At 40.7% G+C, this 14049-nt stretch overlaps 1 protein-coding gene across 10 annotated transcripts in view; it reads left to right on the plus strand.

Moving 5' to 3' along the window:
- The window catches only part of DOT1L (DOT1 like histone lysine methyltransferase), a 68505-nt gene that overhangs the window by 38154 nt on the left and 16302 nt on the right, over positions 1 to 14049 (plus strand). For all 10 annotated transcript variants that reach the window (XR_008574300.1, XM_054805727.1, XM_054805726.1 and 7 more), the window contains exons 9-16: positions 2327 to 2406; positions 3722 to 3790; positions 6617 to 6723; positions 7737 to 7778; positions 9239 to 9322; positions 10035 to 10269; positions 10681 to 10794; positions 12266 to 12357. Coding sequence is in view for 9 of the 10 variants with exons in the window: in XM_054805727.1 (XP_054661702.1) it covers positions 2327 to 2406; positions 3722 to 3790; positions 6617 to 6723; positions 7737 to 7778; positions 9239 to 9322; positions 10035 to 10269; positions 10681 to 10794; positions 12266 to 12357 (823 nt within the window). In the remaining variant the exon portion in view is untranslated. The remainder of the gene's footprint in view (positions 1 to 2326; positions 2407 to 3721; positions 3791 to 6616; positions 6724 to 7736; positions 7779 to 9238; positions 9323 to 10034; positions 10270 to 10680; positions 10795 to 12265; positions 12358 to 14049) is intronic.

Raw genomic sequence — 14049 nt, forward strand, 5'->3', positions numbered from 1 at the left:
TTTAAAAAAAGCAAAAGACCCAAGTGAGTCTGTTCCAACTTAAATTGGGAATTCATTTAAGTTGTTTGTCTTGAAGATTTATTTCTGTAAAGATCTGTACAGAGGGTTAGATTCCTTTTTGATGGTAGCAAAGAGGGAGTAAATTTGTTAAAAGCAATAAAATATTCTTCTGTATTTTTAAAGGCTTTGCATTCTTTCAGCCTTATGGACAGAAAAAAAGTCTTTATTTTTATATGACCTTCTGGGCCACCCTCTTATGTGGGGGAGTGGAAGGCAGTTGTCAGAGGGCTCTCTGAAAGTCTTCAGTGTTGTGGCAATTTATGGATTCCTTCCAAGTCACTGTTTTAAGAGTACTCCATCAAGAAAGCATCTGCCAGGTCGCTGACTTTTGCATTATTGTGTACCTCAGTTAAACTTCTGGAGGTGCCTTTTAATTTGTGGACAGACTTGTCCACAGCATAGCGGGGTTTTGCTTTGTTGTTTGCTATTCCAAATGCATGCTCCTCTGCTGTTTGTGCAACTTTCCTTGGAACAAATTTAATATTTTTTTTTTTTAACTGAAGTACCTCTAATTGCATGCAGAAATGCTGGTAGATATTTATTTTGTATGGTATGCAGCTAATTGTATGCTGACTGATCCACAGCCACTTTGCTCTGATACAGAAATTCAAAAAGAAGTAGCTTTTTGCTCACAACCGTTAGTTGTTTGTTCTGAGCGTGCCAACTGTTCAGCGTCTGCTCTCTCTAATGAGACTGCAGATTGGCTGATGAATTCACCTTGGAGCCATCCGGTCTTAGCGAGTAAGTTGAAGTGAGTGTCACCCTTCCCGTGAGCTCCCAGGCTCTGGAGGGATGGGTGGGTTTGTACCAGAACAGGGTTCTACGTGCTCGAGTGCTGACATGTCAGCGAGCCGTGCAGCACGCAGTATTCCCGTTAATAGCTGTACTTGTGGCTTCGCAATACGTGCTGAAAAGAAGGCTGAAGTCAAGGTGGACTGGGGGCTCCTGTGCTTCAGTCACGTGCATGCAAAATATTGTGCCAAAATGAACACTAAAAAAAAAATATATCTGGCGAGTTATGTCTTTTTCCTTTCCTTTCCTGGATGTTTTCTAGTCCCATTAATATGCTTGGCTCTTTTGCAAGGCCTCTTTTTTGGCACATGGGAAGGAGGAGGAAGAAACCCCTGCTAGCCTTACTTGCCAGACAGGGTTTCCCAAATTTCTAAGAGCAAGGCATAGCAAGAATAGCTTTTTTTTTTCTCCTTGGTGTATAAACATTTTTTTTTTCATCCATGAGTTTTAATAGCTTTGGCTGCTGCTCTTAAACTCAGTGTCCTTGTTGAACACGTTTAATGTGCGGAGGCACTAGGAGGGGAGCTTTCAACCATCTCTTGCAAAGAAATCAGTTCTTCATGTCAATACAACATGCCAGGCTGGCCTTCACAGTTTGTGTGTGCAGGGTGCTCGATGGCTCCTGGGAGATGGTGAGGACTCTTGTTACGTGCTGGTAGGAAACAGGCACCAGGGCCAGTTAGACCAGGCCCAGGCTCTTAAAAATAAAGGGCTATTTCTTTTTTAATCTGTTTTTTTCCCAAATGTTTTTGTCATTTGTGTGATTCTACCTGTGTGCAGGTTTCTTTGTTTCCATCTGACTGTTGTTTTTTCAGGAATAAACCCCCCTCATTTGGTTTTCTAACCCGGAAAGAAAGATGCAAACCTTCCGTTGTGGGTTAGGGTGAAGTGCTGGGTTCTGGTCAGGGAAAACGTGCTGAGAGATGTCAACTGCCTTTTAGTGTAACAGGGAAATTTAGAGCTAGAAGAGAAAATATATTTTGGTATTTTGCTGTAATATTTTAAATGCTCGTGAAGAAGTAATGGGACGTGAAATGTGTGTGCTGGAGTGTTGCTTTTCATGTGTGGATTAACTACTGTGTGTTGGTAGTTGCTGTGTTGGTGTTTGATCTCACCATGGCAGAGGGGTGAAAACACTTTGCGCATTGTTTTTATGTTGAAACTTCAGGCGTAAAACTCAGCTGTATTCTGAGAGCAACTGCCAGAGCAGGACACCTTTTAAAATTATTTAAATGTAATTCTGTGGGCAGTGTCTGTGAATGCTAAAGTAAGGTAATGTTTTGTGTCACTATGCAAGAAGGAGGCGTTTTGTTAGATGGAAGTAGCTGTATAGTCAGGGACAAGCGGCGTTTTTCAGTTTCACAAGTGGCTGGAAAGGCTGTAAGTGACTGTGAGTCGTGGTTGTGGGGGTAGTTGCGTTTACTTGGGTGCCATTTGCCTGTCCCTCTTGATTAACTAGACCATTATCTTGCAGTGTTATTTTTGTGAATAACTTTGCCTTTGGTCCTGAGGTGGATCACCAACTGAAGGAGCGATTTGCGAACATGAAGGAAGGTAACAAATCGAACTTAAAACCTTTTTCCATTGGTTTCCTGCTTACTGAGGGAGCTGGTGGTGGTAAGGGCTTAGCAACAGCCGTCAGAAGCCAGGTTGGTGGGTTTGGTTCTGTGCCTTCCAGGCAAGCGCCTGCACCGCAATGGTTATTTCCTGGGCTTTTTACTTCCCTTCTTAATATCTACTCTGACCTACCTGATTACTTGGAGGTAGGTCTGTGTGTGAACACTCTCTGTGGGGTAGGAGGAACTACTGGTCCTTTCTTACCTGTTACGGGAGCTGACAAAACATGCAACGGCCAAGATTGGAAAGTTTCCTGGCTGCGTAGGCATGGCTTTGTATATCCAGTTTCTGTAACCACATGCTGAATTCAGTTACTGGATTCTCCTATGTAAAGTTGGAACGTTTAGTACTGGATATTGACTAATAAGTATTGAAATGGGCACGCTGTCACTGGATGTCTTGTGTGCTTCTTGAGAAGTCACATTGCAGACGCTAGTGACTGGGGATGTCCTGTGCCCGCTGTGGCCCTCGCATTGCCCGAGATGTCTTTGTCTTTCCTCTTAACCACTTGGATAAGTGACGATTTTATTTGGTTATGGTGGAAATTACAAAAATAAGTATTTCTGAAAAGAAAAAATGTGTGGAATGGACAAGAAGCTGTGGCTTCCCATTGTACAGCTTTGTGCTGAAGTAAATAATGTGACTTTTGGGCTCTGATGCAAACCGTAAAACCCCCAAATTTAAACTGTCGTCTTTAATTTTAGTGGCTGATCTTTTTTTCTTTTTTTTTTTTTTAAATCTTATGTTTAGTGGTGGCTTGAGAGAAGTGGCATGGTAGGAATGAAGAAACCAGAGTTCCTTTCCCAGAAGGTGCTCAGGCTCTGTGTCTTGGGCTAAATGACCATAAATAGCTGTGGAGATTAGTGTCTTTGTAAATAAAAGGGCTTTGGGGGCTTGTGTATGAAAGATACTAACTAGGAATGATGAGATAGTGGTGTTCCTAATTGAAATTTCTATAGATTGCCACTGAAAATTAATGTGCTCTTTTTTTGTTTAAGTGTTTTAAGATCTATCATTTTAAAGTGATCCTTGAGGTGTCACCTCATAGCTAGTGGGACGAATATATTGGCTTTCTTGGATGCTGTCAGAATAAACTTTGTAAAGTAATTTTTTGTTTTGGTAATGATATACAAGTGATAGTTTTCATTAGGGCTGCTCTTTAGGGTTCTGTACTGGGTTATATTTAATAAGTAGTCATTTCTAGAAGAAACAGTGGTAGCTGACTTTGCTTTTTTTTCTTTCTTTTTTCCAGGTGGGAGAATTGTGTCCTCAAAACCTTTTGCACCTCTAAATTTTAGAATTAACAGTCGAAACTTGAGTGGTATGATTGCCCTTTTTATTGTTCATTACAATTATGATGTATGCATTATCTGAACATGTCTGTAGTGGAGTTTTGTTGCTCTTCAAAGAGTTGTGTAAGTAACTAGAAAAATGCTGTTATATTATTCTAGCATACGTGCCAAAGTGACATGTATTTAAAATCAAACAAAGCAAAAAACTCCACCCAGCGCTGGAACAAGCATACACTCTTTTTATGGGGTTCATCCTGCTGTGTTTAGATGTCTATAACATCAGTGTTTCCCTGACTGGGCATCTTTGAGTTGAAGAGAAATAAGGTGTTTCAAGGACGTGATTAATTTCTTCAACTACAAGGAGCTGCAGGTTCCTTTTATCATAGCTGTCTAAATTTGGACAGGTAAATCCTACCAGTTATGATTTGTAAGGCTTAGAAGCTGAAATATTCAACTTTGCCTAGTCTTCTGGACTGTAAATTGATCAGACAGACCTGTCCCATAAATGTCCAGTTGCTGTGTTTGTTTTCTTGCCAACAAAGTTTTGTGTTTTTTTTTCTCTTGTGAACATCGTAGACTTGTATTTGCCAGTGTTGTTGTTTGCAAGTGTGGGAACTGCAGTTTAATGAGGTTTTGAGATTGCTAATTGTTGAAATTTTTCAAGCAAAAGAATGACCCAAGCTGGGTTTTACATGTATTTACAGTGTCCAGTGCAAAACACTCCCTAAATTTAAAAATGGCCTTACTCCCCTCTCCTCATGCTAACGTGGCAAGTAACACGCTGAGTTACAAATCTCAAGCTGTTCTCTATTTTTGACCTGATACTCATGGTAAACTGCTTTTCAAGAACAGTAATTTGAAGACTGTCATTAAGGCGTTTCACTGAAATAGTACCATTGCAAGTTATTTTTACTAAGCTTGAATTGTTGTCAATGTCCTGTGCATCGGACATCCAAACCTGCTGTTTTCCTTCCTGTTTGATATTCTTTTCTGTGGCATCTGATTATTTGGAACCTTATTAACCGTTGGGTCCTGGCTCACCAATCCTTTGTAGACATGTACGTGAAAATAAAAGGGGAAAAAAAAAAAGCAGAATGGTACTCCTGGAAATTCTCAAACCTCCAGACAGCTGAGATCAGTCTGTCAGGTGCTCTTTGTCTTATTAGCAAACTAAGTAAAGCCTACTACCTCTTTTACAGCACACTAGATGAAATACAAGAAGGCACTTCTGAGGTTTCAATTAGGAGACTTGCCTATGTAAATAATTTTTTTTTGGCCTCTCAAGCCTTTTCTTTCCTGGCTTCTGACCATTTTGTTATCTCTGTTCGCTAGGTTTGGGAGACTGCAGTTATTGAAAAAGTGATGGGGAGGCAAAGGGGCCCCCCTACATTTTTCCCCTCATAAAAGCCCCGATTCTGACTATCAGTTGAGCCAGTTCTTTATCCTGTTTCAGCCTTCACACCAGCATGGATTCAGTGGGAATAGTTTTCTACAATGCTGAAGTTTTCTGTATCAACTGTTATTTAATGCTTAAGGCGAATATTCATGTTAAAGTTACATAGAGATAGCTAATTAAGATTTGGGTGAATGTGATTGTTTAGCATAAGAATAGATAATAGCTTCCACTAACAGGAAACTCTTCCAGGGATTCAGATAAGAGGTCCTGAAAGGAAATTACCTTTGTACGCTACAGACAGTGAGGGAAAATTGTGCAAGTCAGTTTTAGGTCTTAATCCCATTCTGTGACCATACTGTATTTGGGAAATACCAGTATCGAATGATCATGCATGGGATGTGCTAGGCCTGGGGCTTGTTCTGGTCTTAATGGCCCATTCTAAGCGACACTTCCAGGGAAACGTCATCCAGTTAGAGCTCATGGCATCAAATGTGGCCAATATGCTGCTGCCCTACAAGGTTTTTCATAATCCTTTTATTCCGCAGGTTTTGATTTTTTTTTTTTTTGGTGCCTGAGTGTGATTTGAGTCACGTGGCATGCCTGTCTATCTAATGTTTTGATCTAAAGCATGAACAGTTAAATAATTTAAAAAAATATAGTGGAAAAGATAAAGCTTTTAGAAGGAGGCGACCTTTTTTCTCAATACCATTTTTGTCCTTAGTAGTGCCATCTGAAAAAAGAAATGGAAATGTGGAAAGAGTTGAGACAAATTAAGACAAGTATTAAAATGTGGTTAAAATGGTCGTTGAAGTTGCTGAATCCTAAACCTTGCTTTTTGACTCTTCTGGGTAATTTTCTATTTAATTAGAACTGTGCCATAATTTCATCTGCAGTCATGCCACTCAGTGTTCAGTGGTCATGGAAATGCTTAGACACATCCCATACCTATTAATTCTAGGGAACAAAACAAATATAGGCAAGAAAGCAAATACAACACATGTTTGTCCCCAGTCCAGATACAGTGCAGTTACAGTTTACCCGGGTTGCATCTAATGACATTCTGTTACTGGTTCTGCCTAATTAAAGCCTGCCTGTTGCTGCAGATGTGTTGTCGCTGGGTTCCTCATAAAAGTTGTCTCTGAGACACAGGAAAGTCCCGTTTGTTAAAAACTTGCACTAGCATGTTATTTTACTCTAGAACGGCTGACTATCTCTGAAGAAATGAAAGGTAGATCTTCCACATTTCTTAAGTTTTCTGTAGGGTGCACGTAGCAAGAGAATAAGAAATTGCTTTTTAACCTCACTGCAGTGCTTTCTTCTAGGACGTTGCTGTCGGAATACAAAATTTATCATCTTGTTTTGAATGTGCCTTTACTGTTGCATGGCCAGTTTCAGCCGGGTAGAACTGAGTGTCAAGCTGAGTGAGCTTTGGTTCCCTAACTTGACTTTCTTCCTTCAGATATTGGCACTATAATGAGAGTTGTGGAGCTATCACCACTGAAAGGGTCTGTGTCATGGACCGGGAAACCAGTTTCTTACTACCTGCATACTATTGACCGAACCATAGTGAGTATAAATACGGGCCAGTAAATCGCAGGCTGCTTTACCTTCGGAACTTCAGTTCCTTGCTCTTGGGAATTGTTTTCTTGTTTGTTTGCATGTTACAGACATGTAGCACAGCTAATCAGAGTGGGCGCGCTTCCCCCGTTACCTGCTGGGTCTAGCTGAATGTGCAGATCGTACTGCATGGCTTGGCCTCTGGCTGCTTGAGGGCAGCATCTCACACAAACTCTAATTATGGACAGCACCATGGCAGTCTGTTAATTCGTTGAAGGTGCCTAGATTTACAAGTATAATTCCTTCTCATACTCCAGGATATGGAACCGTGCAGAATGATGGTCTTGTGCTACAGCTTCCACACTGACTAAAGACTCTGTGGGTCTTTAATTCTTCAGTTTGCTTTGTGGTGTACACACCATTTCATTCTATCCTATTCAAGCAGTAAATCTCCATTTTAGTTGAACTTTCAGTTGCTGTAGAACCAGCCAAAGCTCCATAACAATGCTGATGTATTCACTGTTGGTTTTTTTTCCTTCCAGCTAAAGAAAACAGAAACAACCCTGTAGAAATGTAAACTTTTGTGGAGAAATAGTTTATTCCCACACTGAGTTTTTTGCAATATGATAGTAAGACTATTTTTCTAAGACTGCTGTAGTCTAATAATGCTTTTGTTAAAGAATATGCTAGAGTGCAGATAAATATTTTAGTGGAGTACAAGACTGAAGTAGCTTCATTGAAAATAACCTTCTGCTGAGTAGAGATATATGACACAAAGCTTTAAAACAAGGATAGGCAGTGGTGAAGATGATAAAACCTTGTTGAGGCTTGGATTAGGTCCTGCTACACAACGTGTCTGTGTAGCTAAAAAGAATGAGTGTAAACGGCTTCTTGATGTAGCTTATCAGAAGAAAACCAGTTAGAACTTCTGCAGTTCCACGTTTGTCTTAAGCTAGTATTTTGTTCTGATGTATTCATCTGCCGTGACTTTGAAAATGACTATCTTATCTTTCTATTTTCAGCTTGAAAACTATTTTTCTAGTCTCAAAAATCCAAAACTCAGGGTAAGTTTCAGTCACTTTCTGTAGAAAATCCAAAATAATGGAGCAGCCACTATAAGGAATTTAGTCACTTGTTAAAGATGTACAAAACTGATAGAAAATCAAATGTTCTTAATAAGCAGGGCACATGGGTGTGGAGCTAATTGAAGTGAAGCATGATATGCCATCAAGCACTAATACAATCATGTTCAAGAGCTTTGTAATAAGAGAATTAATGGGGCAGCCACAAGGTGTTTTTCCCTTTCATTGGATGTCTGTAAAGGGCTATTCGTTCAGTAAAGAGCTGCAGCTAAAGGAGGAGATGATAGTTTGAATCTGTCCCGGTGTTCAGCTGCATGAAAATGAAGCTGAAAGGCGCTCTGAGATGTTACTTTTGGGACATGCCTTTTGAGACATGAAATGTGTTGTCAGTTGCTGCAGTCTGTGCTATCACATGTGGAATTAAAATGCTAGAGGATTTTTGAGACTGTGCTGGGCTGTATTAATCTGAAACAACTGATGGGACTGGTATTCCCAGTAAGAGAATTAAGTGAGGCTACTTAATTTAAAACTTGAGGTGAATGTTAGTCTTCAGAGTGACTTGCTTAGTAAGTGTTGAAAACAGACTAATGGTAGCTTTTGAGATTGGGTTCTTCCAGACTGCTGAATTCAAGCTTGGGAGAAAAAAGACTTCTCAGAGTCAAAAGAAGAAAAAAGCAGGGTGATATCCAAGTACTTCTCTGCTTTTAATGATGAGACTGTTTAAATCTGCCATTTATAGGATCTAGTTGATAACTTGCTTAAATTGAAGAGGTGTTGGAATTGCCAGAATTCTTGTGCAAATTAAACCTCACCTGGCAGATACAAGAAAGGCTTTGAGTGAGGACTTTGAAATTTCCTGTCCTACCTGCCTAGTAGAAAACCAAGCTTAAAAGTTGCTTTTTTTGTTTTTTAGTCTCCTCTACAGACTTGGCTAAAGTTGAATTAGATGATGATGAATGGCTTTGCCATTTCCAGTCATGTAAGATTTTGAGTGATGTAGCACACATTAAATGTTGAGGGTATAGGTAAAGCTATTGAAATATTTAATAATTATATTTTTCATTTAAAAAAAAAAACCCCAAACCTGTAACACCAGTGTGTGATCTAGGGGGTGAGATTGGGAGGGGCAGAATAAGGGAAGAACTTGAAACTTAATCTCCTTTGCCCCGTGGCTGCATGTTTGAAACCCATTATAGTAGGTAATGCGGTACAAAAGGGTGGCTTGTACTTTATCTTCCTTTTCCCACTGAGTGTTGCCTGAGGCAGGGTAAGTTTTTTCCCTTGCTGCTGACAAAAGGGGTTTTTTTATTTTTAATTAGGCATTATATGATAAGAGCACTTACACCTAGTGCTTGTGGAAGACTAAGCTGGGAAACACAGTGGTCTGTATTAAAAAAAGATAAATATATGAGTAAATTAAGTCTTTTAAAACATTTATCCAGGAGGAACAAGAGGCAGCTAGACGTCGTCAACAAAGAGAAAATAAGAGCAACACAACTACTCCAACGAAGGTTCAAGAAAACAAGGTGAACATCCTGCATTTTCGTAGAGTAAATGTGTTTTCTCTTCAGCTGTGCATAAACTCCTACTCTGTGTCAGGCAAAGCCTGATGCTGTGGGAGGGGTGACTGTGTGTGTTTCTGAAAACGTAAACTGGTGTAGCTGTTACTGTGGGCAAAAATATGATGGAGTGACTTAAAAGCTGCACTTGGGAATTGCATTGCTAATTCTGGAAAAAAAGATACTGCGAGATGAATAGAATAGTTGGTTGTCCACCCTCGCTTACCTTCAGCACCAGCTTGCAGAGCTTTCCCTGACTCATAACCCATTGAATGGAGTTCAAAGTGTGCCGAGTCTCTTCTGCAAAGACTCATTTCCTTTCTCATTCCATTGCATAATACTGCTGGAAGTGCAGTGCACAAAAATATACAGTATTGAATGTACTTTGACTTTTTAATGAAATTCAGTTGAAGAATATAGTCAATACAGGGTGAATAATCAGCTTTTCTTAGACAGCAGTTACATATTTCCTTTTCTGTAATGAGCAAGTCCAGAAGAGAATAAGCACAAATCCTTGGGTGTTGGGGACAGCTCTTATCCCAAGTCTACTTCACTGGCAAGTTATTCAACTACAATGCATCAGTTTCCTTTCATAAAATTATTGATGTCTGCTTAAAAGGAATGCTGCATATGTAGGTAGAAATGACTGAAGAGCTTTTGGCTTTTAAAAATCTCTTAGGATTCTGGTGCTGAAGAAGAAAAGGCTGCGGCAAATTCTGTTAAAAAGCCATCTCCCTCCAAAGCACGGAAGAAGAAGCTAAGTAAAAAAGGAAGGAAAATGGCAGGCAGGAAACGAGGACGTCCCAAGAAAATGAACACTGCAAATACGGAGCGCAAGACCAAGAAGAACCAAACTGCACTAGAACTTCTGCATGCTCAAACTGTTTCACAGACATCTTCATCCTCTCCTCAGGGTGAGTTCAAGGCTGGCAGTGGAAGAAGCTTCCCCCTGCCACATGAGCCTAGATAAGTGTCTGAGGCTCTGAATGCATGCTTCGAGGTCATTTTCCTTTATTGCTAGGTTTAGTTCAGTTTTGTGTCATAACTTCTCCCTTGCTGCCAAAGCAAAGCTCCCCTTGAGATGGTGGTTGAATCTGTAGGTGCTTGGCCAGAAGCTGTGGCTGAGCTGTGGCTCATAGCTTGTTGCTGCTGTTCGAAGGATAAATTGTAAATGTCCTTCCAAACGATGTGTTGCAGTGTGTTGATCTAGCTAAGTTACTAGATCTCACATTGTAAATGACATGCTTTCCAATGGTAAAGCTACTGTACTTTCCAGAATCGCTAACTTTCATAATCTGAAAGGTGATCTTTGTTTCTCTCTTTAGATGCGTACAAGTCACCTCATAGTCCATATTACCAACTACCTCCTAAAGTGCAACGGCATTCATCTAACCAGCTACTGGTGACACCTACCCCACCTGCACTACAGAAGCTGCTAGGTAAGGCTGTAACGTTGTCTCTGGGTTTGTCCTGGGAACCTCTACTTTGAGGTTTCTGAACAAATGGTAAATCAAAGGGCTACTAATAAACAGCTGCTGTGGAAAGCTGGATATTGAACGGGAGAGGGGGATAGGATAGCTTTTTCTCCATCTTCCCCCGCCTGCCCCACTTCTATTGGCATCGCCACGAGGTCTCTTCTCTTGCTGCTGAAGTTGATGTCTTGGTCTGCATTTGTTTTTTTGACATTGTTTCAGCTCTCATTTGGCACAAAAGGAAATAAGCTTGGGTTTAGCAGGAATCCAAAAGAACTTTAAATAGAAATGGCTAGTCAGAAATAACTTTATTTTAAATGAAACCATGCTCTTATTCTGAAATGATACAGTCTTGGGAAATACCACTCCATTTTCTCTTCAAAACTGAGAGCAAAGTAAATGAGATGCTGAGTTTCTGAGGCCACAAAGGTGGTGTGGTTGGAGAATATGCTCCATGTGCAAGAGGTGATGAAGGTTTTTTGGGGCTTCTGGTTCCTTCCCCCACCCCTATTTCTGGCCTTTGGCATTGGGCATGAGCCAGTTTAGGATCATCTGGGAATCTGATGTAACGCTGATGTAACGTTCCTGTCTATGTAGAACCAAGGGCATCTGTGATGTCCTTATCTCCCGCTCTCTTGCTGTGGTGTCTTACAGTTGTGACTGATTTCTTACTGTAGAGAAAAAAAGAGAAAAAGAGTGAGTCAGAGGGATGTTTCATGTCGGGGTGGTGGTGGGTGGAATGACACTTGCCTGGAGTAAACCTTGCTGCAAAAGTCCGTATACCTTCTCTTATGTGTTTTGGCTGCCTGTGGTTGCAGCAGACTGGACTTAAATCATGTGGTTGGCTTTATGAGGAAAGGGCTCCAGCGGTGAGGGCTGGGGAGGAGGAAGGTTCCCTGTGTAATGGGAGACTGGAGATAGAAAGACAATGAGAAGCAAGTGCTCCTCGGAGGGTAGAGTAAATGTGGGTGTAGAGCTTGTCATCTGCACGGAGGTAGGAGGAGCACAGCAAGCCCTGTCTTGTGAGCTGGGAGAATGAGTGCTCTGAGCTTAGGGCTGACTTTGGCTGTTACAGCTAATCTCTTTTATTATTTCTACTTACAGTGCATGAAAAGCTGTTCAACTCCTCTTTCATCAGGCAAATGCACCATTAGCACCCATCATTCTTCTCTGTGTTTTTGAATGCGTTGTCATGACTTCCATTGGGGTACCTAATTTAACTAGCTAATGGGTCCAAGAGTTCAGCTTGCATCAGAAGATGTGTTTTCAACATGCTCTAAATTGATCTTTAATGGTTTGGTCTGACTTAGTCCAAATAAAAAGCAAGAGAAGAGCGAAGAGGGGAGAGGTGTAAGGGGAGCAAATAGGGGTAAACAGGAGCATTGCACTTTGCACTTTCTCTCACTTGCAATGTATAATTTCCTTATTTATTTTGCAGACTCTTTTAAGATCCAGTACATGCAGTTCATGGCATACATGAAAACTCCACAGTATAAAGCAAGTCTGCAACAGTTACTGGAGCAGGAAAAGGTAGGTCTTGTTTTTAACACTTCTAAACACAATTGCCAGGCTACCAGACACCTCAGATGTGGGGCAAAAAACGCTGACGATGAGAATTGTGTACACTTACCACCAGTGCTGCACCAGGCCAATTATAAAGACTCTACCAGAGTAATGCTTCGGCTGAATGACTGTACCTGGGGATTTTATTGCTAACTCGGTCAGTCTTTGTGTGCTTAAATTTCCCATCCACAAACTGGAGAGATGCACCTCGTCTCTTCCCTCTGGTGCCCCTCCACCTGGTAAGCCTTACATCAGTGTTTCTGTTTTTTCCTCTGTATTGACATGAAGCTGTGTGTACCAGTGCAGGAAGCTGATGTTTTGAAGCCTGTCCTTTTCTCCCATTTGGGATTGGCAGCTGCTTTTCTTCTCTAAGTGTCTCATGGGTCACAGGAGCAAGAGGTGGTGGTCAGCCTCTCCAGCAGTATGTACTGCCCGAAAACATTCCTGCCCTCCACTTAGAGGGGGTTCCCCGCACAGATGCGAGCTGCTAGTCTAACTGCTTTTAGATAACTAAATTGTGCTTAATCTAGCTAAAGATTGTAGCAATTTTGAATGAGGACTCTTGAAAAAACACACAGATGCTAATTCCGTGGAGCTGAATTTTTTGGGTTTTGATATTCTATACTTCTCCCACTGTAGGAAAGCCTAAACAAATTGAGTACTCTAGCATCAGGATGGCTCATTAAACTTGTACCAAATTGAAGTACGGGATTAAAAAAACCTAACTGTCATCACTGACTTAAGAGACCTAATGAAGCATCCTTAGTATTGATAATCTGATGTGTTAAGGTTACACTGGTGGGCAAAGTGTGAATTTACCAAATTGTGGGTTGAAATACATAGAAAGGTGAAGAAAATCCTGCAGCTGTGGTGTGGCATTTTTCTCTGCTATGGAGCCATCTCCCCAGCAGAGGGAGGACATTTACCGGCCGAACACCTTTTCTTTTTGTATTGCTTTACCTCAGTTATGAATAATTTAATTGCTTTATAAATTAGTCTTGATGAGAGACACTGTGCTTGCTACTTCTGTGGAGGAAGCTTTTCCTATAGGACTCAACAATAATCTTTAACTTCTGGCCAGTTCCAGCTTTTGGTGGCCCCTGTGGAAGCTTTTTTCCTTTGCTCTGTGGCCTTAGTGTCAGCATAAAGCTGTAGTATTGTTTCATGGGGTTTTCCATAATGGGAACTCTTTTTTTCCAGATGAGAGGGGCTAACTTGTGCCACCCTGCTTGTTACTGAGAATCGGTTGATGCTGATGTGGTGTTCACGCAACCGTTTTTTCTATGGTTGTTTCCATTTGTTTTCACAGTCAAACAGCACTTTGAATTTTCAACTTTTTCCTGAAGCAGCATATTTTTCTGCTTGTTCTGTACTTGTCAGGAAAGTCAGCATAAAGTTACCATATCTCCTTGCACAGAAAATAGCATGAAAAATGATAGTGTGCAAGTATTATGCTGTGCACTGAAAGTATAAATTGAGAGTGTGGATTAGTAATCACTTTGTGTTGTTGTCTGACAGCTGTTTCATACTTTAAGACATTAAAATGAGGAATTTGGTATGAAAATATTTTTTTAATGAAGTGTTACGCTGAGAGCAGCAGAACTTTGCTGGATGAGGTGCTATTGTATAGTCTAGTTAATAACTCCTCCTTACATGAAG

The sequence above is a fragment of the Grus americana genome, chromosome 28 (genome assembly GCF_028858705.1).
Source record: "Grus americana isolate bGruAme1 chromosome 28, bGruAme1.mat, whole genome shotgun sequence".
In the NCBI taxonomy this organism is placed as follows: Eukaryota; Metazoa; Chordata; class Aves; order Gruiformes; family Gruidae; genus Grus; species Grus americana.